The sequence below is a fragment of the Halyomorpha halys genome, unplaced genomic scaffold, assembly GCF_000696795.3.
Source record: "Halyomorpha halys isolate HHAL.00 unplaced genomic scaffold, Hhal_1.1 Scaffold397.1, whole genome shotgun sequence".
NCBI classification, from domain to species: domain Eukaryota; kingdom Metazoa; phylum Arthropoda; class Insecta; order Hemiptera; family Pentatomidae; genus Halyomorpha; species Halyomorpha halys.
The window spans coordinates 242,803-266,243 of record NW_027115275.1 but is presented as its reverse complement, the minus strand read 5'-3'; the positions used below and the strand labels follow the sequence as shown (position 1 = coordinate 266,243).

The 23,441-nt window shown below is 28.3% G+C and overlaps 1 protein-coding gene across 1 annotated transcript in view; it reads right to left on the bottom strand.

Annotated features, from left to right (window-relative positions):
- Positions 1-23,441, bottom strand: part of htt (huntingtin) — a 41,145-nt gene that overhangs the window by 1,878 nt on the left and 15,826 nt on the right. Inside the window, exons 20-54 of the mRNA XM_014422965.2 lie at positions 23,305-23,417; positions 21,772-21,957; positions 21,521-21,693; positions 21,336-21,438; positions 19,835-19,995; positions 19,608-19,756; positions 19,383-19,513; positions 18,192-18,407; positions 16,612-16,802; positions 15,651-15,790; positions 15,377-15,569; positions 14,911-14,992; positions 14,665-14,841; positions 14,449-14,591; positions 14,227-14,343; positions 13,383-13,538; positions 13,144-13,297; positions 11,423-11,539; positions 11,144-11,344; positions 10,841-11,066; positions 10,539-10,659; positions 10,304-10,459; positions 8,512-8,638; positions 8,302-8,432; positions 7,290-7,421; positions 7,130-7,206; positions 6,936-7,048; positions 6,510-6,710; positions 6,303-6,428; positions 5,987-6,099; positions 5,753-5,906; positions 3,626-3,764; positions 3,199-3,280; positions 2,710-2,872; positions 1,867-2,027 (exon numbers count right to left, since the gene is read on the bottom strand). Of these exons, the coding sequence (XP_014278451.1) occupies positions 1,867-2,027; positions 2,710-2,872; positions 3,199-3,280; positions 3,626-3,764; positions 5,753-5,906; positions 5,987-6,099; positions 6,303-6,428; positions 6,510-6,710; positions 6,936-7,048; positions 7,130-7,206; positions 7,290-7,421; positions 8,302-8,432; positions 8,512-8,638; positions 10,304-10,459; positions 10,539-10,659; positions 10,841-11,066; positions 11,144-11,344; positions 11,423-11,539; positions 13,144-13,297; positions 13,383-13,538; positions 14,227-14,343; positions 14,449-14,591; positions 14,665-14,841; positions 14,911-14,992; positions 15,377-15,569; positions 15,651-15,790; positions 16,612-16,802; positions 18,192-18,407; positions 19,383-19,513; positions 19,608-19,756; positions 19,835-19,995; positions 21,336-21,438; positions 21,521-21,693; positions 21,772-21,957; positions 23,305-23,417 (5,125 nt within the window). The remainder of the gene's footprint in view (positions 1-1,866; positions 2,028-2,709; positions 2,873-3,198; positions 3,281-3,625; positions 3,765-5,752; positions 5,907-5,986; positions 6,100-6,302; positions 6,429-6,509; positions 6,711-6,935; positions 7,049-7,129; positions 7,207-7,289; positions 7,422-8,301; positions 8,433-8,511; positions 8,639-10,303; positions 10,460-10,538; positions 10,660-10,840; positions 11,067-11,143; positions 11,345-11,422; positions 11,540-13,143; positions 13,298-13,382; positions 13,539-14,226; positions 14,344-14,448; positions 14,592-14,664; positions 14,842-14,910; positions 14,993-15,376; positions 15,570-15,650; positions 15,791-16,611; positions 16,803-18,191; positions 18,408-19,382; positions 19,514-19,607; positions 19,757-19,834; positions 19,996-21,335; positions 21,439-21,520; positions 21,694-21,771; positions 21,958-23,304; positions 23,418-23,441) is intronic.

The following is a 23,441-nucleotide window of genomic DNA, read 5'->3' as shown; positions in this document are numbered from 1 at the left end:
TATATATAACATTAACTGAAACCATACGTTATATTAACTTACACAACAATCTATTTTTACATTTACTAATTCGCTATGTTTCTTCACATCCATTTACAATTTATTAGTTATTTTTACTAGAATTGTTTTCCACATAGAAATGGGAATAGCTTAGTATGATAAATAATGAAATATTAAATTTAAGGCTTAATGTTTAATACTCTTCAAGTGTGTTGCTTAGTTGGTATGCCTTATCTTCATTAATACTTCATCAGAACTAATGATTGAGCTATCATGACAAACAATTAAAATAATTTCCATCCCCCTTATTACTTCAGAATGGTGACCTTCTCTTCTCACTCAAACAATTCCTAAGATTCCATAATTCCATTCCTCAGAACACCCGTCAGCTCCTAGTATCCTCTCTCGTCTTACCCCACTTCAACTATGGATCCTTAGTGTATGGGGGCTATCTGCAGGACTAGAGTTGAGACTTCATGAATTGCTTTGTATGATTTGTCTTTGGGTTCCCAAGGCGCTCTCAAGTCTCCTGCTGGTATACCAAGTTGAAGTCGCTCTACCCAACCTCCCAAAGGCAATACCTCCTTGGTGTTTTCCTATTCCAAGTTCTTAAAATCAAAAAACCTACCTATATCCTAGATCTCCTCATTCTTTGTTCATCCATCCACTCATTAAACACCAGATCCCAATCGACTAATTTATATAGAACCGCCTTCTTTAGCAAATCCTTCGTCATATGTGCAACCTCCTTCTGGAATTCTCTTCCCATCTCCATTTGCCAGTTTTCATCCATTCTTTCCTTTAAATAATACCTATTCCTCCACTTATTGTATAACCAAACCTCCACATCATTGTAATAAAATAAATAGGCATATATTGATTAACATTATAAACAGTAGTAAAGCCAATATACCAATGTAATTTCATTTTACTATCTGAAAATTTGTAAATGCTTACCAGATAAAAATCTTAATATATGAACCATGTATTTCTTTTTAGGGGACATATGTCCCAGAATAAAATTATTTTTTCATTCATTCATTCAAGGTCTTTTTATTTTACTTTGTATTGATTATTTACCTTCTAAATGTTGTATTTTTATTAAACATAGATGTTTTTCATAAGTTAGTCTTGCCAAATAAATGTTTAATTTGAGACACTTTGATTTTTTTTAGAGCCTCCTTCAAAAATACTTTGTTGCTTTTTGGTAGTTTAAACAGCAACTATTTGGAAATAATTAAACCTTAGTGAAATAATTTTGATCATTTTTTTTTTTTTAAACATTGTTCAAAATTCAAATTTTAAAGTATCATTGTTTTTTAAATGCAGTGAAGTAAGAGAGTGCAACCAATAGTATTCTATTGTTCTTTCTTTAAATTTAATTGCCAATCTATTAAAATTATTAGAGTATTTTCTATATTTCAACATGAGTAAAAATACAATAATATAAAAATAATACTTCCTAAGAAAATTACATGTTTATTATATGCATTATAGTTACCCTTGCAATAAAAATAATCAAATTAAGAAGAAATATTCATGAGCTAGGCCTTTGGTAACAACTAGTAAATATTTATTTACATACTAGTCCTCACAAGTGTCTCTTCAATTGGTCAAATAATTTCACTTTATTGTAATAAATATAAAAACTAACAATATTCACACAAAATAAATAAACAAGCCCAACAAGAAATATTTGTTAACTTCATTAAAAATTTACCACAACATATTACATGGTGTTAGGATAAACCAATTTGTGAAATACCTGTAAAAATATATCTCATCTAGGGCTCAAGTTACATAAAAAAACAATGCTAATGGCAACCTATTACTGACTAAATAATAAATAACCAAAAGGAAGGATACATTGCTTTGAGCCAAGGGTTTGTGGAAGCACTAATGAAAAAACAGCATAAAGACCAAGCAGCCATCATCTTTGGTATATTATGCGTCAAGTTGCCTAAAGAATACACAACCCAATCTTGTAGCAGTGACAGCTGATGTTCTGAACATGCTTGAGAAAAGACCTAAAAAAAATGTATACAACTGTTAAGAAATATATAAGCCCTTAAGCAGTCATGATTAGAACATTTATGATTAGGTACTGAAAAAGAAATTTATTTTCAACTGAATTTCAAGTTAAGAAATAACTCTACTACTTACTAGAAAGTAACATTTCTAAGTAAAAGTGATGTAGTTAATTTTGAATAAATTCTTTTAGCTTAATCTGTTATATATTTTAACACTATATTATATTTTTATAATATAAAAAATATTGAGCGGACAAAAATAATTTGATAGTTATAAAAAAAGAAAAGGTGTTTTTTTAAAATTTGATCAGCTCGTGATCAAAATCAAACATCAATTGAAGTAACTTTGTTGAAAGAATTACTATTACAAGGAAAGAGCATTTTCAAACCATCTTAATTTTATATTTCTTCAAAAAATTGTGAATATTTTTTTTTTTTACTTTTTATAAAACAGGTTATTTATTTGCTTGTAAGCTAACTATGATTTTATTAAACAAAACTTTATTATTCCTATAAAATAAATAAAGCATTAACATGTTAAGATGGTTTTAAAAATATCTTTCATAAAAAAAATTACTGTGATCAAAGAAAAATTAAATATATTTCTACTTAAAATTTTAGTTAGATTAAATAATTTGAAAACATTAATGAATAAGTCAATTGAAATAGAATGAGTAACCTGAAAGACCATAGCAGCCATGTTTGCTTTGTGCGGTTGGTTCGGTGACAAGAATTCACCAATAACTTTAGTGAGGATGTCCGAAGCCGAAAAGAAATCGGCGAGGATTCCAGGTAATACATCACAAATAATTTCAACTTCGACAGGATAACCTTTCTTTATTCTAAAAGCAATGATTGGTTCTGTCAGAATTAAAAACGTAATTTAAAAATTTAAACAGTAGATGTTAAGCAGTGAAATTTTAAGGTAGGCTAATTTATTATTAATAATCTTATTTTAAAATTGTTAATAATAATTTATATTAAAAGCTGTAATTTAATAGACTTTCCCTGATCGGCCAGGTTGGCCGAAACATTGAATAGACATTAGAAGTTATAAACAAAAAGTGTCGGAACTTTAACAATATAATTTATTTTTATTGAATAATAATACAAGCAAGAACAAGATATCAGAAAATATATATAAAATAGAGAGAAAAAACAAATTCACCTATCAAATAGAATAGTAACTTTCTCCATTAATTCGATTTGCTGATTATCATCATTTTCATCACCACTACTTTTCTTTCCATCTAAAAATTAGAGTAAAATAATCAATTATTTTATTTATTAATTAACCTAAAATACAGAAACATAATGGTATAATTAATAAGTTAATATAATATAAAATAAATATAATGGTCTACTTCAGAGATTCAAAATATTTGCATCTATTTATATGGAAATGGATTATACAATCTCAAAAAAAAAAAAATATATATATATATAAGAAGAATAAATATCATCATGGGTCCCACAGACCAATCTCAAATTTAAATTATATTAATATTAATAATGGTTTGAATAATATTTAATTTGTGACATTCTTGAGTATTATCATTCTGATTATTGTTTATTTCATCTATTTTTACACTTACCAGCATAAATACAAGCTAAAAGTAGTTGAAACGCAGGAATCGTAACTTTCGGATCAGACTTTGAGTATAAATTCAGAGCTAATCGTGTAATTTGCTCATTGAAAGTTCCGTCACCCAATAATACAAGTCTTTCAAAACCCTGAAAGAGAAAATGTTAAAATAAGTTGTTGCATCCATAGAGTTGATTGGAACATTAAAAAACAATTTGTTGACGTGAACAAAACATAGACATTATAAAAAATAGTTCTAATAATTAATTCTCACAAAAACATTCATTCCCTGACCCTTCTAAATGTCTCATAGACCACTGGTTGGGTAGTTTTAAGTGAATAAAAATAGAAAAGTTTAAAATTTATGTTCTAATCTAAAGTTAATAACAATTTAAAGGTAATTTCCTTTTAATGGAATTATTATACATATGTAAAATGCATTGAGATTTATTTTACAAGTAAATAGCATGTTTAAATCCATTTAAACCTGATTTAAGTATTTTTGTAATTTTAAAATGCCAAATAATTTATGTAGTTCAAGGTCACAGTTGAAAGAAGTTCAGTGCTAACCTCACAGAAATAAGTGATAGTAACACTGTGCATATATGTAACTATATACTCATATAGCATTAAAATATTCATTTGTATAATTAAACTAAAGGTTATTAAATAATGTAGAGGTCATGATTTAATTTTTAAAAAAAAATTTAATGATCTGGGAGGCCATCTTAAAATTAAGTCCAGTTTTAAATAAAACCTTTTGACATGTCAATCTCAGTTCCTGTGATTAATATAAAACTTTATAAAATAAAAACAGTATAACCTTGAATTAAAATAAACCTCATTTGAATGAATAATATTAACTTAATTATATTTAAAATGTTTAGAAGAGAGGGAGTGTTTTAAAAGTGATGTGTGAATAAATGATGGTGATGAGTGACATCTATAATAATGCTGGGTATTAAAGAAGACATTACAGAGGATTTATCTTTAGAATATGTGAATTTTATAATTCTTTCATGTTTTTGTTGAAATTCAATTTATGCATTTATATTATTTCATGTTTGACATTAAGAAATATTATATAACATACACAGTTCTTTTTCACTGAGAATAATTTTTGTTACTTTTGAAAACTCAAAGCTAAAATTAAAATTATCGTTTAAAAAGTTCAATGAAAAATAATACTAATTACAAAATTAGAATTATTAATTTAAAATTCAATTTTAAAAAATTTTATGTTACTTTCACTTACCTATAAATGGAATATATAGCAAGGGAAAGTGTTGGAATCGACAAACATTTTGAAGTAGAGTTTTCGATGTGAATAAACGTTTTAATGTGGGATGTGAGAGCAACTGTTTTGATTAAATCGACTGATATATAATCGAGTTTTGACATTTTTTCCACTTTCTTGAAAAATGTTAACAATTTTGATTAAATTTGTCATGTCAATGTACAATCAAGTGATCTTTAATATCAGCTTTGTCTTACTCTGATTGAAATCATTAAACAGGACTTAAATGCCTAATTTTCGAAAAATCTTTCTTTAAAGTACCTTTAATTTATTATTTAAAAAAAATAAACTGTTCTCTTTGTTAGCAATAATCAATAATGGTTAAATAAAAAGTATTAAAGAATTTTATGAATAAATAAAGGAGAAAAAAAGGAAAAATAGAAATATCTGATTCTAATGGGAAAGCTGGAAGAACCGTCCAATCTTTCATAATTGCATTACGACTTTTGTTAAACTGTTATATTCTTGGCAGGAACAAAATTTATATTTGTTCTTTCCACCTCAAGGAACCCTGAAATGCACATTTTCATTCCAACAGAAATGTTGAATTTTTTTCCAGAATTTTCGTATAGCCTTGTCATAAATTTTTTTTTTTCCGAAATCACAAACTAGCGATTGCTTTAACACAAGTCCACTAGTCTATACAAAACATGGAGACATGGTGGTAAGTGAAAGTTGTATGATGCTCACCATACCTGATTTTTCATTAATCAAATTCTTGTACAAATGTATTTATTATGTATTATTATTTTTTTTTTTTTTTTTACAAAATTTCATTATGAATAATATTAAAAAACAATAATAGTTAAAAAAGACGTAACAATACATATATTTTTTTACCTGCAGAATGGTTTGGTATAAAGTGTTGTCAATTGTAGTTTTTGCTAAATTAATCAAGAGTTTGATCAACTCCTGTTTGTCAGTTACTTCTTCAGGATAATATTCCAGAATATAAAAGACTAAAGCAATAAGGAGTAAAGACATATTTTCATTCCTAAAATAAAAATGTTTAAATAGAAAAAATAGATAAATCTTATAATTAAAATAAAATAAATTTTTGAATCGCAAGCTTACGGATCTAATTCACTGTTGAATTTTTTCTGAATGAACTCTATACTACATTGGAGGACCCTCTGATAGAACTCTTGTGGTTTTAGTTTTGGTATTTCAACATTGTCGACAGGTTTCTGCAAATGTACACACGACTATATTTATTTTTTCTATAATTCAGAATAATACAATAATAACACAAATCATAAAAAAACAAATCAATTCATGCAAAATGGTTATTTTCTGAAGTTTTTATGTAGGCCTGAATTATTTATTTATTTTAAATAAATGAAACATTGTTGATTTTAAAAATTAATAAAAAAAATATACATGTTCTTACTTCAATATTTTTAACAGCTTGCAAAAGGTAGAGTAGTCCGTGAAGACCTGCTTCAGCTAACGGCAGAGATTGGCTCTTCAGTGTAGATTCAATTATCTTCAATATCCTATTGCTTATTTCTCCATCCTAAAATAATACATACTGAATCTTATTAATCCAGAACATTATTTCATTTTTTAAATTGATGTTTGATTTTTGAGCTCTTACAAAATAACCAAGCACAGCGCAGGACTTGGCAATTCCAATCACCAGGTACTGGAGGATGATCTCATCTTGAACAGATTGGTTTTTGGCTAATTCGAGAAAGGTTTCTAACATCCATTCGAAGTGACTCCTTTCAGTAAACATATCCGAAATGCAGAGGACAGATTTGATCATGGAAAACTGGAGGTTTAGAGAAATTCCAATCTGAAAAATCAATAAAGAATAATAGTCAAGCAGTTAATTTTAAGCAAGAACTCCTAACTTAACAAAGATGATCAATTTATGTTCCAATGCAATTTGATCCCTCTCTTGCAAATCCTTTAAAACTAAATTATACCCCAAATAATACTAAATATTTGTATCTATTAAATAAAATACACATCACTCATTACTTGATTTATAATAAAAATATTTAGCATTATCACTTACACCAGGAAGGATCCACTGTGGAAACAAATCCAGAATAAATTGAATACATGATCGGATGTCTATACCATATCTAGTCAAATATTTCCGATAGCCAGAATCATCATTCTGAGAATCTGAAATTATTTTAGTATTAAAAGCATACAAATTTTATGGTAGTATAAACTTTTTTAAATATATATTTTCGAGAGCTATACCATTTTCTATACTTCCTTCTTCGCTATGCTTGATTTGGGCTTCCAGATAAGGCACAGAAAATTGTGCAAAACCATACCTGAAAATCAGATGGTGACTGATAAAATCATACATGCATACACACGTTTTTCATAGAAAAGTAATTATTAAAATAAATCGGACCTTTTCAAATTGTTCGCCCTCTCCAAATTTGGCCTTTTATCTATTCTTAAAAGAGAAATTCCATCATTTCCAGAAATAGTTTTTAATTTTTTACAAAGAAGATCATTCATTTTTGACAGCCTTTTCCAACGCCTAACATAAATGAAAAAAAAAGTCTAAATTCAACGTTAAACTTATGAATACTGAGAAATTATTAATTTAATATAGTTAACAAATAAATTTAATTTATGGAAGATCTTATGAAGGAAAGTGGGTATGCATTCATCATACCTCAGTTAATAGTTGCCACCATTTTGGTAGCTAGTGTATAGTAGATAGAAATGGGATATTCGATTCTTTTAAGTGGACCAATTTCTAATGATTTACTCCTTTGAGTGACACAGTTATTTTGAATAATTATTAAAACAGAACTTTTATGGATAAAAACAACAAAAATTTCTAAACTTTATAGTTTTTAGGTTTGTTTTCAAAACAAAACAAACCAATATTAAAAATACATTTTATTAAATAAAGAAAGCTTGGTCATGGTATTTAACAACCAATTTAAATCCTTATTGAGGTTCTTTGATTCTCCAAAAATAAAATAAAAGCCCGTAAATAAATGAAGTTAATATTTATTAACTAAGGTAAATAAAAAACACTCACTAATTTGCTTTAACTATGTTCACAGATAACTTATTCCTTTCCTTATTGCCCATGGACATCCATTAACTAGCTTTTCTTATATTCTTTAAATTGTATCAAAGTAATCAAACTAATTTTTTTTTTTTATAAATTGGCTTAAAATAAAAATCAAGGAAAATTAGTGCCAATTAGCAATCCTTAATATGACAAAGTAAATCTTACTCCCACTTCTTTGTACTTTCCTTAGTAGAGTATTGACAAACTTCAATTGAACTGTGAATTCATTCTTTCGTGTGAATCACTTAAGATTATGATTCTTTCAGAGGAATTAATCAAACATTCAATTACCAATTCACATTTTATAAGTAATAAATGAAGAGATACTTACTTGAGGGCATATAGTTTTTCATTTCTATGCCTAGGAACATGAAGATACTTGGTGTCGTCGACTGAATGAGAATGCTCACTCAACGTACTAATCGCAAGCCAGGTTATCCCGTCAATAGCGAGACTGTTTGCCTGTAGAGAATAAATGTTGGAATATTAAAACTTTCATTAATTTAAATTCTTAACTGGCAACGACTCATTAACAATATACCTGCATCATTGCAACTATTTCCTCTTGCTCGATATTATCAAAATCTGGGTTTGGGCTTAGAGCGCCAAGAAGGCATACCCAAGACTCTTCAAACTGAAATTTCCCTCTCCAGCCCAAAAAACGAATCCTTGAAAAGATAAATAATCAGAAAAATATTTTTAAAAATAAAATAACTATGTAATTAATATCAATGGTCAAACTCAAAGATGTTTCAAGTTCAAATTTTAAACTTTCAAGTAAAAAATTATTCATGATTTGACTACATCCTGTAATTCCTTATTTATTACATCTACAGTTTTTTATACACAACTTTTTGTAAATTTAAATTAGGAATTTTACAAATACTTGTTAAAGTTTAACAAAGTTAATGTAGTGACCATTGATATATCTTAATAATGAACTAACTTAATCATTTCGAGCAAATAAAACAATAATTATAATACGTATACTTAGATTTTAATAATTATACTTTTTTTTTATTTATTTTGGGAATCATTAGCCTTCTTACTGTAATTTCTTTATTTATTAATTTAACATCAGTCTGGTAATACTACTGAGGTTCTGAACATATTGTCCATCTTCAGGGACCTTTGATATCTTCTTTTGTTTTAGTTTTTTTTGTCATTTCAGTTCAATTCCGCTTGAAATTTTTCCATTCATTTATGAAAAAACTGTAAAAGAAGTCCACCACATTGTTTCTGCTAGACCATCTATGACGTCGGAAGTATTAGCATACTGATGTGAGATTAATAAATAAAGAATTAAGTTAAGAAGGCGAATAATTCCTAAAATAGAAAGAAAAATCAGTCATACAGAATTTCCTTGGGATAAAACACCACTAAATTAATAATTATAACTTATACATTTAATTTCATATTAAATTATTGTTATTTATTCTTGAAAGCTGTAAATTAAACTGCTCAAAAATGGATAGGGATAATTCTGATTGGTTCATATTTTATCCATCTCACAGCAAGAAATTATAGAGGAGTATCTGGTCCCTCAAAGCAGGGCTCAGATACTAGTTTTCTTTACGAGAATGCATGACATCCTAGGGGAAGAGTTGTTCTTCAATGTCTTGAAAACCTGGGTATCTCACATCTGCTACTTTTGACAATGTCTCCAGATCTCAATCCAATAGAGCATAAGTGTGATGCACTGCATAAAAGGCCTTTTGACCTCCATTCATAGCCTCTTGACCTTCACCAACTGAGAGCAATATTAGCATTTTAATGCGATGATATTCTGTTTGAAACAGTGAAAATATTATAAAAAGTTTACCAAATAGGTGCAGAGAAGTAATGTGTATCAAAGGAGATTATACAAATTATTAAATTTTACAAAATGTTTACAATTCAAAAAAACAAGATAACAAAACCTTTAATATTATAGTTTCTTTAAAATACCTTCTATAAAACTCCCCAAGGAAAAATACAACCTTATAAGTGTAAGTTTTAATAAATTTATAACAAAAATAAAACAAAAATTTTAGGGGAAATGCACCATGCATAACTAACCATATCCATATTCACTTTTTAGCAGTTTAGTTAATAATTATTATCTAAAATACGATAGTAACTACTAAAAATAAAAATAGTTATAAATATATTCCACCATTTCTTTTCAGAAAATATAACAAAACAAAAAAGGACACAACAGTATAGAGTGACTAATTAAATAAATACTTACACATTCATCACAAGATGAAGAAAATATGTTAACAAAGATCACTGATCCCTAATGACCTATTACAATCTAACCAACAAATATTATCTAGTACAAGTAAATATACCTTGACACAATTTGACTTAAAATGTCCGTATCATGAAGTAACATTGGTGGAAGTGTTGGTGGTGTCGGACAGTCTAATGGTGGGTGCCATGCTTCAATCGGTATCCTACACAACCAATTCAACTTGGCTTCCCTTCCAAGTGAAATTATTATCGATCTACCAAAATTTAAAAAAAAATTATTATACATATACAATCCCATGATATATCAATTATTGATTTGAAGCGATTACAAACCTGGCATTCTTAAATATACACCATGGGATGTTCGGGAGATTTTTTTCTATCAAAGTTATCATTGAAACCATTTGAATAGCGGTTTTTGCTATTGCTGGTACATCTTCAGCCAAATTTCCATCTTAAAAAAATGTATGTAAATATAACAATACAAAATATCTGTTAATTAGATGTCATTCTTATGTTGCTATTTACAATTTGATTTACATCATTATTCAAAATGTCATTGTTTTTATGTTTTGTTTTTTTAAAGAAAAAACTTTATTTAAGAATCATTAAATTAATATGAAATATTTTATTACCATTTGATGGAGGAACATGCTCTTTTAGCACTATATCTTCATCTAATATAAACTGGAAGATATTCAATAAAGCACAGCAAATGGAAGATATCTGTTCAAGCGATAGCGATGCTGATAGAAGATCTATCTTGAAAGCATACGACGAACATTTCAAAAGTGCCTGCAACTTGCTCGGACAATGTTTGATGTTTTTCTCTTTTTCTTCGATTAAAATCCAATTAACCACCTTTAAACAAAAAATAATATTACGTATCTAACAAGGATAAAATCAATGCACGAATTTAAGTACTTCATGATAATTACTTCAATACAGAGAACACCAAATCTTGACAAACTTGTGATGTCTTCTGTAGCAAATAAGGTTCCAAAATCGACCGAAATTTCCTTCAAATTAAATAGTAGATTTGTTACAGCGGGTACTAAAGAATAAAAAGTTTTCATAGATTTCTCAGACCGTAAAAACTTGAAGAGATCATGGTTGATTGTTTTTTCAGGATCGAATACCTGTAATTTTTTTTTTTATTAAGTCAAAATAGTGTTTAGATGTGAACAAACATAAATAATATAAACTTATAAAATTACTTGATAGGTAGATGGAAGAGTCTGACAAATGTCTCCTATTAATTTAAGGAGAACTTTCTTAGCAGTATCGTGCAGAGAAGAACTTGCCTGAAGCTCAGAGCCAAATTCATCTAAAACCTATTGTTTTATATGTTATAATTGCTTTCTCAAGGTTTGAAAATAAACATTATAATACATATTATACATTCCATAGTTATAATTTTAAAACTATAAACAAATACAGTTCAAAAAATTATTTTTATAGTAAAAAGAAAGTTAGTAAAAATCTATAATTGGTCATTATTTTATATGACCTGTTCCTTTACTTTGTACTTGGGAAATAAATAAAGAGAATAGAGGAAAATCTTATGTAAATACTACCATATCTCTCTTTTACAAGCTCTTTTTTGGCAAGCAAATAAAATCATTGTTATGGTAGAAGGAAAGTGCCGTAAGTCAGATTTACACCACTTTTCCCTCAAGGTCATTGTCAATAGGGGTGGGAGTTATTAAAAAAATACCATGTTCTTGTCATTCTGTTTTTGATTTTTTTTAGGAAAATAATTTTTGCAATCAGGAGAAGTTTTGGAACTTCTGAATGTTCAATTGTTTTAAACCAAAAAACTGTCTAATGCCAGAACAAAAAGGAAATTAAAAGTAATTATGGCCATCAAAAAAGTATCACGATTATAGATCCAATGGATCAGCAGCGTATCAGATCAACCCTACATTTTGTTTTATAAGGAAACTTTAAATGGAGGCCTGCCTTCCTCAGCTTTGAGTATTATTCCATGGAAGAAGGAAGGATGACCAAGACCACTAAAAAAACATCAACTATACAGTTTTGGCTACCTGGGCCCTGTTTTATAATGAAAACTAATAGTATTGGTTCATAAATACAAGTTAGAAACCACGTAGTAATTACACTAATACTTATTTTTTTCATAATAGAGAGGGCTATTAGTGATATTACAGGAGTTTAAAAGTACTAAAGTATAAGTTACTATTGTACAAGTCAGAGTAATTTAATTAATTGTAGAGAGTAACTTAATTAATTGTATTAAGTTAAATTGACATGACTAATAGTAATAGTTTGTACTTTATTATGAAACAGGGCCCAGGTCATCTTTACAGTGCACAAAGATGAAACTGTAACGGTAATGAAAAACTAAGACATGTGTAGACTACTTCCCTTCATATCACCAATACTATTTTAGAAATGGACTGTCAGCTCAAGACAATGCTAAAGACCCAGGACCACTGACTCATGATGAAGAATAAGTGGAAGAGATTGATGAGTAAAAACTAATTAATGGCTTGTGTTAACAAGTAATATCAATATTGTAATATCTTCCAAAAATAAAATAAAAAATAAAAATATAAGCACTTAATTTTATCTAATCTGTAACATGTTTGAAGGAAAAGTGGTGTATCTGAGATATACCTCATATATATTAAAACATATCTCCTTGAACATACAACACGTGTTAGGAAAAGTGAAAAAAAAAAAAAAATGAAAAACCATATAGAATATTTTTTATTAATGATACTTTTTCCAAAATAAAATTAAATAATAAAGCAGTTTTTACTAAATATATTGTAAAATTAAAATTGCTTATTATTAAGTATTACTTCCACTAAAAGACCTTGTTTCTCAAAAAATCATATTGATTTACAACACTTTTTCTTTTACCATCCCCTTTAGAAAAAAAGCTAAACTGTTGAAGGAACAAATTCTGAACCTGATCTGATGAACTGAAGTCTGAAGAAAAACAATGCTTAAGGATGTTCATATTGAATTCATTTAAAGACATGATTTTTTCCAAATCATTTGATTCCAATTTACTTAACAAATAGGCGCACCTGCGCGTGTCTCCTTCTGATGGGCTACAGCACCTGGTCATAACAAAATCTTAATTACAGGGAATATCCGGCAGATTTATTTATGTTTTTAATACTGAATATCTTTTATTTTACATACTTTTCTTTGACTAGATTGAAAAACCATGACTTATCCAACTTGATAGATCTAATCAGTTCCGGGGATATGGGTTTAATGCAATCATCAGATTCCCTAAGGGAAATATTGTAGCATTGCTTTCCAAATTTATTTAATAAGCTTATCAAACCACTGTGCCTGTAAATTAAAAAATATACAAATAAATATAATGTTTTATCGATTGGTTCTACTTATCATTACAGTAGAATCCCAATCATTAGAAATGATTAATTAAAATAAACTTTTATAAAAAATTATATTATAACATGGGATTAATTAATTTGATTTTTTTTGACCATCTGACAAGACTAAAATGGCTGCCATTAAGATGACACATCAATTAATAAATGCCTCGATTAAGATGATTGAGGATCTTTGCAGAGAATTGAATTATAAAACGATCTGGTTCTTTAAGATTTTTTGATTCTGTTTGTTCGATCATTGTCAAAAACCATAAAAAAACCTGGATTTTATTTCTTAGGAAGTTACTTGTTTTTATTCGTTATGTTGTGAAAATTAACTTCCTTTAGAATATTATCACTTTTTATATTTGTTTGTACTACGTTTCAGGTTTCCCCATATTCATGAACTAACACTCCTCATTTTGTTAAGTACATCTATTTCTTTCTGAAATGTTGTCATATGGTCACATTAATTAAAATTTACAACATAATATGTTTCTAAATGGTAGGAATATGCTTCTGGACTATTCTGATCAAAAAAGTGAATGATCTGTTCGTCTTCAGGTTTATTCATTCTTATTGGGTTTGAATGTGAAAAACACACACTAAAAAAATGTTTAACCATATATAAAAAACTCAATTACCTTTTACAAAGTTTTTGATGACTAGATAAACTTTGAAAAATGAATCTCAATTCATTTTCTGTTAACTGCTCTTTCAAAGTAGTAACATTGGGTAAGGTTAAAATCAACTCGATGGTTCTGAAATAGATAATGAAAATTTACTGGCTGAAGAAACATTAATATATTTTTATTGGATAACCTAAAATAGTTATGACTTTCTATAAATTGATAATAATTTATTACCTAGAACAAAAGGCTGCAGCTAATCTGGCAATAGCGATATTTTTATATTTAATCAAAGAGAGAGTGACCAATTTCAAAACTGCACCAGAATAAACTGGATGAATATACTCCAATGTATGCAATAATCGATAAATATGAACAGGCTTAAAAAAATAAAACATTAAAAAAGTAAAAATAAACAAATAACATACAAACTTTAATGAGAAACTTTCTTACTTCCATTATATTGATACATTTTGAGATTGAATCTAATAGAATTTTACTATTCAAATCCATCGTACAAATTATCGATAAGAGCTTTTCAACAGGCGGCTCGTGACAATACCAAATAACATCTTCAATATAGCCAGATAAAAACCAATGTAAAGATTTGGTATCTTTCATTCTCGTCGACTGAAATATACAGCATATATAAGATTGTGAAATATAATGTAACCTAATAAAGTAAGATAATGAAGTTACCAAGTAATCTGCGTATAACATAATGGTTCCTCGTCTTATTAATTCCTGATTCAGGGAACATTTAGGTTTAAAACTTTCAGAACTAGAAAATTGAAAGACCAAGGAAACTATATGAAAATATATTTTACATGTCAACATTGTACAATGTCAAATCAAAAAAAAAATAATATAGGACACTCATATTTTAAATAAAATTTATAATCAATTCAAATCACATCTTTTCTACACATAAAACATAAATCAGTTAGTAATGAAGAAGTTAAGATAAGTGGAAGAAAACATGGAAAATTCGATAAAAGAGTGTTACTTATTATCACGAGCTAAATTATGCTAATGGCAAATTGATAACTACATTCAAATGTAGAAAGTTCAATAAAAATTAAAATAAAATATGAGTGTCCATATATTTATTTTTTCTTTAGTTTATCTAACCATTGATATTTATAAATAATTGGACTGAACGTACACTTTAGTCAAAGTCATGAATGAGTGCCAAGAGCTCCTGTCTGAATGGTGCAACAGTACCATGACCTGAGCCCAGAGCAAGACTGGCAACTGACAGCGATGCATTATAAGTTCAAAGGCATTGATAATACTGGGAAGATCTGCGCTATCGCTAAGTAGGATTGACAAAGAGTTAGAAACCTTGCCAAAATTGTCTGTAAAATAAATAAAAAAATGTCAGGATGATATATTATCACAAAATATAAATAAGCTTTACAAATTCCACAGGAGGTTACCAGGCTGAAACATGAATGTACAACACAATAGAAAACTAGAAAATGACTTTTCTAATTCAGAAACATTTTCATCTTTTAATTGACACTGAATCAAACTCTTCAGTTTCAGTACAGAGGTTACAGTTATCCTAAAAAGAAGCCTAAAACAAATAAACAATAATTAAATTACAAAAAAAAATTAAATATATAAAGTAACTTTTATTGGATTGATTTATCATCATCTGATTAAGGTAATCTCACATATTGTCATGTTGTTTTCTTTGATTTTTTATATTTTAAAGAACTGATTTTTCTATTTTAAATAAAAATAATAATAACCAAATGTTAAGTTATCTATTTTTTCTTCATTTAATTTCAAATTGATTGACTTTGTTTAACATAAATCGATTTAATTGATTAATAAAGAATAAATTGAATCAATAGATTGAAAATCAATTTATTAGATCACCTTTTAATATATTTCAATTTTACTAATACAATGTTTATTTAAAATATTAAAAATGAAACTACATCTGATAACATGCTCATATTATTTTTAAAATAACACAAGCATAAAAAAAAAAAAATCAATTTAAAATTAATACAAATTATATATATTTGACCATGTAACTTAAAAATGAAGATGGTCAGGGTTGAGGTAAAAAAAGAATAAGCATTCATGACATTCAGATAAAAATCCAGTACAATTATTTTACCAATTGTAGGAAAATGGTGTGGACGGTAGTGAAAAAAGGTACATAAATAGCTAAAAATACTATTAATTATAACCTAATAAATTTATTGCTTGGTAATAAATAGTTTCTTCTGCTTTGTGTGTACCATTCTTGACCACTTCCGACAATTAATTATATAATGGTCAACTAGTAATTTCCTACCAGATAAAATAATGATTGTAATTGAAATCTGACATAATAAAAAATAAACAATCATAAAATTTTAGAATATATTCATTTAAACTTACTTAGCAAGAAGTGATTGAGGAGGAAGTGTTTTACTGACAGTGTTAACTTTGAGAGGATCGTCACCCTCTTCCCTAACGTACAAGTTCATCTGTTCCAACTGTAAGAGAACTTCGTTTTCTCTGTGCATACAAAGAGATAGCAGGCAAACTGTAACCATTCCTAACCACTGAGTAAATGACTGCCCTTCTTGCTGTAACATACATTCCTTAACTGATCAAAACTGTAAAAGATATCAAGTTCTCGCTAGTATGCTACTTCAACGATTTCTAAACATTGATACAAAGAGACACGTATGAACTTTAATCAGTTTTCATGATCAATCAATATAAAGGACAAGATTAAAAGTTAATTAGCAAAATAAAAATAAATTTATCTATTTATTCAAAGGAAATTCATTCTTAAATCAATAATTGGTTTAAAAATGAAAGTATAAAAAATGTAGCAGTCTTGAGATTAGCAGACAGAAGTGAAACTTCTGGAAATGAAATAATGTAATAAAATTTGATTAATAATTATCGGGCCTTCCCTCTTGTAGCCTGAGGCAAAAAATATTATTCCCAAAATAATAATAGAAATTAGAATAGAACAACCATTTCCTAAGTCAGTTCTACCACGAAAATGTTTTATACTTGGACGACACTGCCGGGATTGTTAATCTCATCTAAGCTCTTACTCTCCTATTACAATATAAACATTTTCCTGACATAAATGATCAGCATTGCCCCCTCCACCTTTTCCATGTCATCTTGTGCCACAAAATCAATTAACTTTCGTAAATTTTTTTTTTCCTCGAGTTGTAAAAAATTCATAAAGCAGTTTCACTTCAATAGTATGGTTTAGTTAATGGTCTCTAACTATTAAAGTTTAATAAATTGCATTGAACCATTCATCTCAGGTTGAAGTGCCTTTACCCTCCAGTATTACCTGGTGTCCTTTCTCTACCAAGTTATCCAATCCCACTATCCATCATAATTTTCGATCTACTTAAATTTAAACTTTCTGCTCTATCCACAATAACCTTTTCCAGTCTTCAGAGTCAAACACAAAGACTCATTGAATCGCAAACTGCCACTTTTTACAGACCTTTCCTTATCAGATTCTTGTCCTAATGAAATTCTATTCTTACTTTCAACCATCACTCCTGTTCACGCACGAGCATGAAGTCTATTTCATTAATATAACATTGTGTTATCTTAAAACATAATTACTAATAGTCAACTAATAACCTTCCAAAATCATTAATAGTACTTTTTAATTAGTCTTACTTTCTTTTCAAATTACTATCTTAACTTATCAATATTAGACGTTTGTTTCTGGTTAAACAAAAATTACTTTCCTTTATAATAATTATAATTTTGTTTATATTTATTTTTTATTTGTTAATTTTGTTGTTCTTATTTCTTTAACTCCCAGGCTCTTAAACCTAACTACTATTCTTATAATGTTATTCCAAAGTGATGTATCCCAGAATAAATAAAGAATTTATTATTATTTATGCTCATAATGTAAAAGTATTTATTTACTTACGCATTTTTAAATTAAATTATAAATAAATTAAAAATTAGAAAACAATAGTTACCTGTGGAGTGAAAAGGAGCGTTAGAACATTGCTAAGTGGGGCAACGAATGACTTATTGAGACAGAACAAGGAATGAAGGGAACTGATGTTAGTGACCAAGAGCCTTCCTTCCAACAGAAGAGGAAATATGGCATCCATGGTTTGCTTGTACCACTTCGACCAATGTTCTTCATCCTTCCTTCCATCTTTCAACAGATTGTGAATTGTATCTAAAACCTAATAACAATATATCAGTACCTTGTTTTCTTTCACTAAATGTCATAATCCAGTACTCAATTGCAAGTTAGTCAAGAGAAGATAAGATCACAGTAAAATCTAACTCAACAAAAAAATTTGATTTAATAGTGCACTCGAAATGCAAAACTAACAGAACTAAAAAATCTAACCTTATAATTAGTTGTAGGTAGAGTGTTTTAATTTCAACTTATTATTCAGGTTGTATATATGTATATAAAGTTGACCGTTGACCCTGACCATCTTCTTTTATATTATTCAGGTTAATTACTTGAGAAAGCCTCAAAATAAAAACCAAACACCCATACAAAATCTTGTATAAATTAAATGTCACTTTACAGAATAGATTTTTCCAAATTACTAGAAAACGGCTCTAACAATTTTGATTACACTTGGAATGTAAGAGTACAATTCAATGATCTTTCATATCAAAAAATCTTCCTCTAAAGTACCTTTAATTTTGTTAATGTGAAAATAAGCAGCTCTCATTGTTAGCAATAATTAACTATAGAAGAATACAAAATATTAAAGAATTTTATGAATAATTAAAGGAGAAAAAAAGAATGGGAAAAGCCGAGACTGCTTGATCTTTCCCAATTCCATTATGGCTTTATCTTTTGTTAAACTGTAGTATTATTGGTAGAAACAAAATTTATATTCATTATTCCCACACTGAGAAACCATAAAATACAAATTTAATAAGATTATTTTTTTTAACAAAATGTATGTATTAAACACATATGTATGCATCAGAAGTGATATTTATATATAGTAAAATGTTCACAATAAGTGATGTATTGACTATAGTGAACACTTATAATGTTCAAAATTTTATGATTATCTGAAGTTAGTTATAAGTGATTTATATCGTATTTTAATATATTAAAACAAATTTCAAGGATTTTTTTAATTGACTGATGTAAATATGACACTTTAACAATGAATATAAATTATTACCTGAGGGTATTCCGCAAGACGAAGTAACATGACAAGCAAAACCTCCTTCTGCGTTTCCAAGTCTTTCGGATCAGTTACATTTGTACTTTTGAAAAAAACATGTTCTACGACAGGTAGTAGTGCCGGTATACCTAAACAGAACAACATACATACATTTTCCTTTTAAAACTATGAAGTAAAATAGTATTAATAAAATTTTTTATCAATAATGAAGCTGATTGTTACAATGGGTCACTGGATTCTGGCCACTTGCCATCAAACCATCGCACAACTGAATTATCTTGGGAATACTGATGACTGGCTTTGAATGATTCTTTTCATTTGACAGATGAACTAGGAATTGGAATATAGTCGGGATTAAGAATTCAGCATCGCTGAAAAATACATAAATTAATACATTTATGGATAAAAAAAAAGTTAATGATGATTTTAAATAAACTTATGAAACTTACTGTATCTGGCCAGCTTCTAAAAATTCAAATTGCTTCAATACAAAGTCAATAAATATTTGATCAGAATCGAGGAGGCAGTAATTTACTTTCAGTTGAACTAGTAACGTTAACAACCTCAATACTTGAGCTTGAAGTTTCACATTACATGTAATAGTGTATTCCTATAACAGAGTCATTTTGTTTAAAAGCATTATTCTTGTAGACAAATACAAAATTATTTGTTATGTAGTTGTAAGGTAACTAACAAATAATTTTATTTAATACGGTTTAAAAGATTTAGTTTATTGAAAAATTTGTCTCTGCCAAATAAGGAAATTGAAGACAAAATGAAATGAAAAAAAAAATTGGTAAAATAGTCATTAATAGATTGACTATCATGAAGACTAGTAAACATGTTCAGGACAAATAAAGTAATTTCAAATAAAAAGATTTTTTCTGCTATTTGAGTACCTTTTTCGATCGGCTTCCTAAATAGTTAGCTAATAACAACCTTACATCTGCCAAAACTAGAGGGAAGAATAGGACTACAACAGTGTTATGAAAAATTTACAATATAATTAAGCAGTTAATACACGAGAAACATAATAATTAACAATTGTTACCTTTAAGGACTATATAACTAATAATAACCTTGCAATATATTTTAGAAAAAATTCTAATAAAATCACCCATTAAAACTACATAATTTTGATCCACATTGACTCTCTTCATATACGATAGAAATAATGAATATTATGTCAATAAAATACTTATTTTAGTCTATTTTACTGGTAGGAGCTTGAAGTAGGTAAACCAACATTTTTGTTTGGGTGCTACTGCCCTTGAAAGGCATGGGTCTCATCACAGATTGTATGCCAGGCTAATCTATCGGCAGCAACTGCTTTCCATCTTCTAACCCTAAGTTGGCGCAGGTCTGCCTCAACATCATCCAGCCATCTCATTCTGGAACGTCCATCCTTTCGGGTGTACCACTCAGCTTTTCAAGAAGCAGCTTCCTTGGCAGACGATCCTCTTTCATACACTCCAAATGCTCCAGCCACCTCAGCTATTATTATCATCCCATATTTATATTTCTAGCATCCCATATTCTTCAACTATCTACACATCATTATGAATTCCATATTTCTATACATTTAATTTACCTAATAGTCCAAGACCCAAGGCAAAATATGGTCAAATATATAATTAAACTTTCAGTAATAGATCCATAATTATATCATTCACAAATACATATGTGTACATACTTATTCAATATATCAATTTATACTTGTATACCAATTCATACGGTGCCCATCAAAAGTGGTAACAAGAATTTAAAAATTGTATTACTAGAAGATGATTTGTTTCAAATATACATGAAAATGTATTTCCTCTTGATGCCAAAAAACTTATATCTGCCAAAACTATTGGTAAGAACGCGACTACAACATAGTGTTATAAAAAATTTACAATTTAATATATACAGTTAATACATGAAAACATAATAATTAACAATTGTTACCTTTAAGGACTGTATAACTATTCCCTCGAAAAGTTTGATTCTTGATGCAAGCACAGCTCTGTCGCAGGGTGGTTGAGGTTTCACCTTCTCGTTAGCTATTCCACTAACATCAATATTTTAACATAACAAGCATAAAAATATATGTTTGATAGAAAATTAAATATCATACTTAATATTGATCTTACCTTTCAAGGGAAGTTGTGCCAGGAGGATGCAGTAGCTCTGATAACTGTTTTAATGGATTATGAAAAATGTTTTCATAATAACCATTTGGTAAAGACATATGAGATGGTTCGAGTTCTAGACCATGTGAAGTTTGAACTCCAAGAAGATTAATTTCGAACAAACTTCTCAGTAACTGCATGGAATAAAATCATTAAATTACAAGGAAAGAAAGAGTAAAAAATCACTTCAAACAGGAAAAACTGATCATTACCTCATGGACTACCCTAACAGTAGCTTCGGAATCAAGAATAAATGATACCCTCAGATATTGAAGAAGTTCTTCGAACATTTTTTCAGAGTCGATTATATTATTTGGAGTCAGCATTACCTCTAAGCAGCCAAGTGTATGACTAATTAAAGACAAAAATTTCTTACTCGCTACTCTGTCAAGAGTCAACTGTAATAAAAAAATTAAAAAACTAAAATAAAAGAATAAATACAACGTGTATCTATTGGCTACATCCACAATACAAATACAACCAACACAGAATAAATTGTAGGAAGGTAGTCTGTGGGGCGGTCAATAAAGGTATCAAAATAGTAGAAGAAAACTATTTTGATACCATTATTGACCGCCACCCGGACTATCTTCCTATTATCTACTTAATACGGTCAACTGTCTTCTTCCAATACAATATTGAAAAATCATGAATGCAATAATGGACTTAATTAGAATTAAAACATTTACCCAGGCATTGCCCCATAGTGAGATAATGAATACATTTGTAAACTGTAAGCCCTGAGTACCTGGAGGAGCAGCTTTAATAAGGTGGACAAGGGTAAATGTGAAAGTGATTCGAAAAACAGCGCCAGTTATATCTGAAGCCATGAAATTATTTTCTGTGGTGTTCTTAACTTGTGATAACTGCTACCAAGGACGATGGTGGGAACTTAGTAGCCTAACCTGACTTGCATGTGAGAACTGTTTCCGGTGAGCTTATGAGTAAGAAGCACTTTCATGTTTTGTATTGCTGGAAACACAAATTGCGCATACACATCAGTACAACTTATCTTGCACTTTAATTTCATGAGAAGTACTATAAATTATTTATATGGTCATCATTGTTAGAACGTAAAATATAAGATCAAATTCAGAATGTAATAAATATCATTTTAAAGTAAAATATACTGCAAAATTCTTAATTATAAAATTAAAATGGTGCAAACCAATGCAAGACAGGTTTTGGTCTAGAGAAAATTACTTAATTAAAGTCAGATAGTAATGCAAATGTTTTTTAATAATTACAAAATTCACTGAATGTCAAATGTGATAATATAACCAATTAATTAACCAGTAAACTATTTTAATTGTTATCATGATCAAATAACAGCAATAATGTTCAAACAGAAAATATTTAAAGTTAATTTAAGTGCAGTTATGAAGCAGAAATAATTCTGGAGTCATCACAACAAGTTGTGACCTTAATCAAGATCCCATTAACTTATGACAATTATAACAATTGTTTTTTATTCTTATTAATCCAGAGAAATACAGGGCAGAGGCATGACCTTCTCTTGACTACTTTCTTATTCATTAATTTTCTTCATAAATAAAATATTTATTGTTTGGTTGATAATTGAATTCCAATTAAAGTATTTAAGAGAGTATCTCTGTTTTTTCCCCAGCATAATTAGAGTATTTTTACATTTCTTAAAATTCAAACTCAGAACCGCCTATTTCTGTGAGAATGACCCAAATTTATATAATTGTAAAACACTATTTTATTCAAAATCAAATTTTTACCTTATAGTTGGTGTAGCCAGAACGTATTATTTCATGTAACTTTAAACATTGTGGGATATTTCCATAGAATCCAATCACTCGTACTTTTTCATCTTTTTCACTTTCTTTTTCAACTATAAAAATTAAAAAAGAAAATT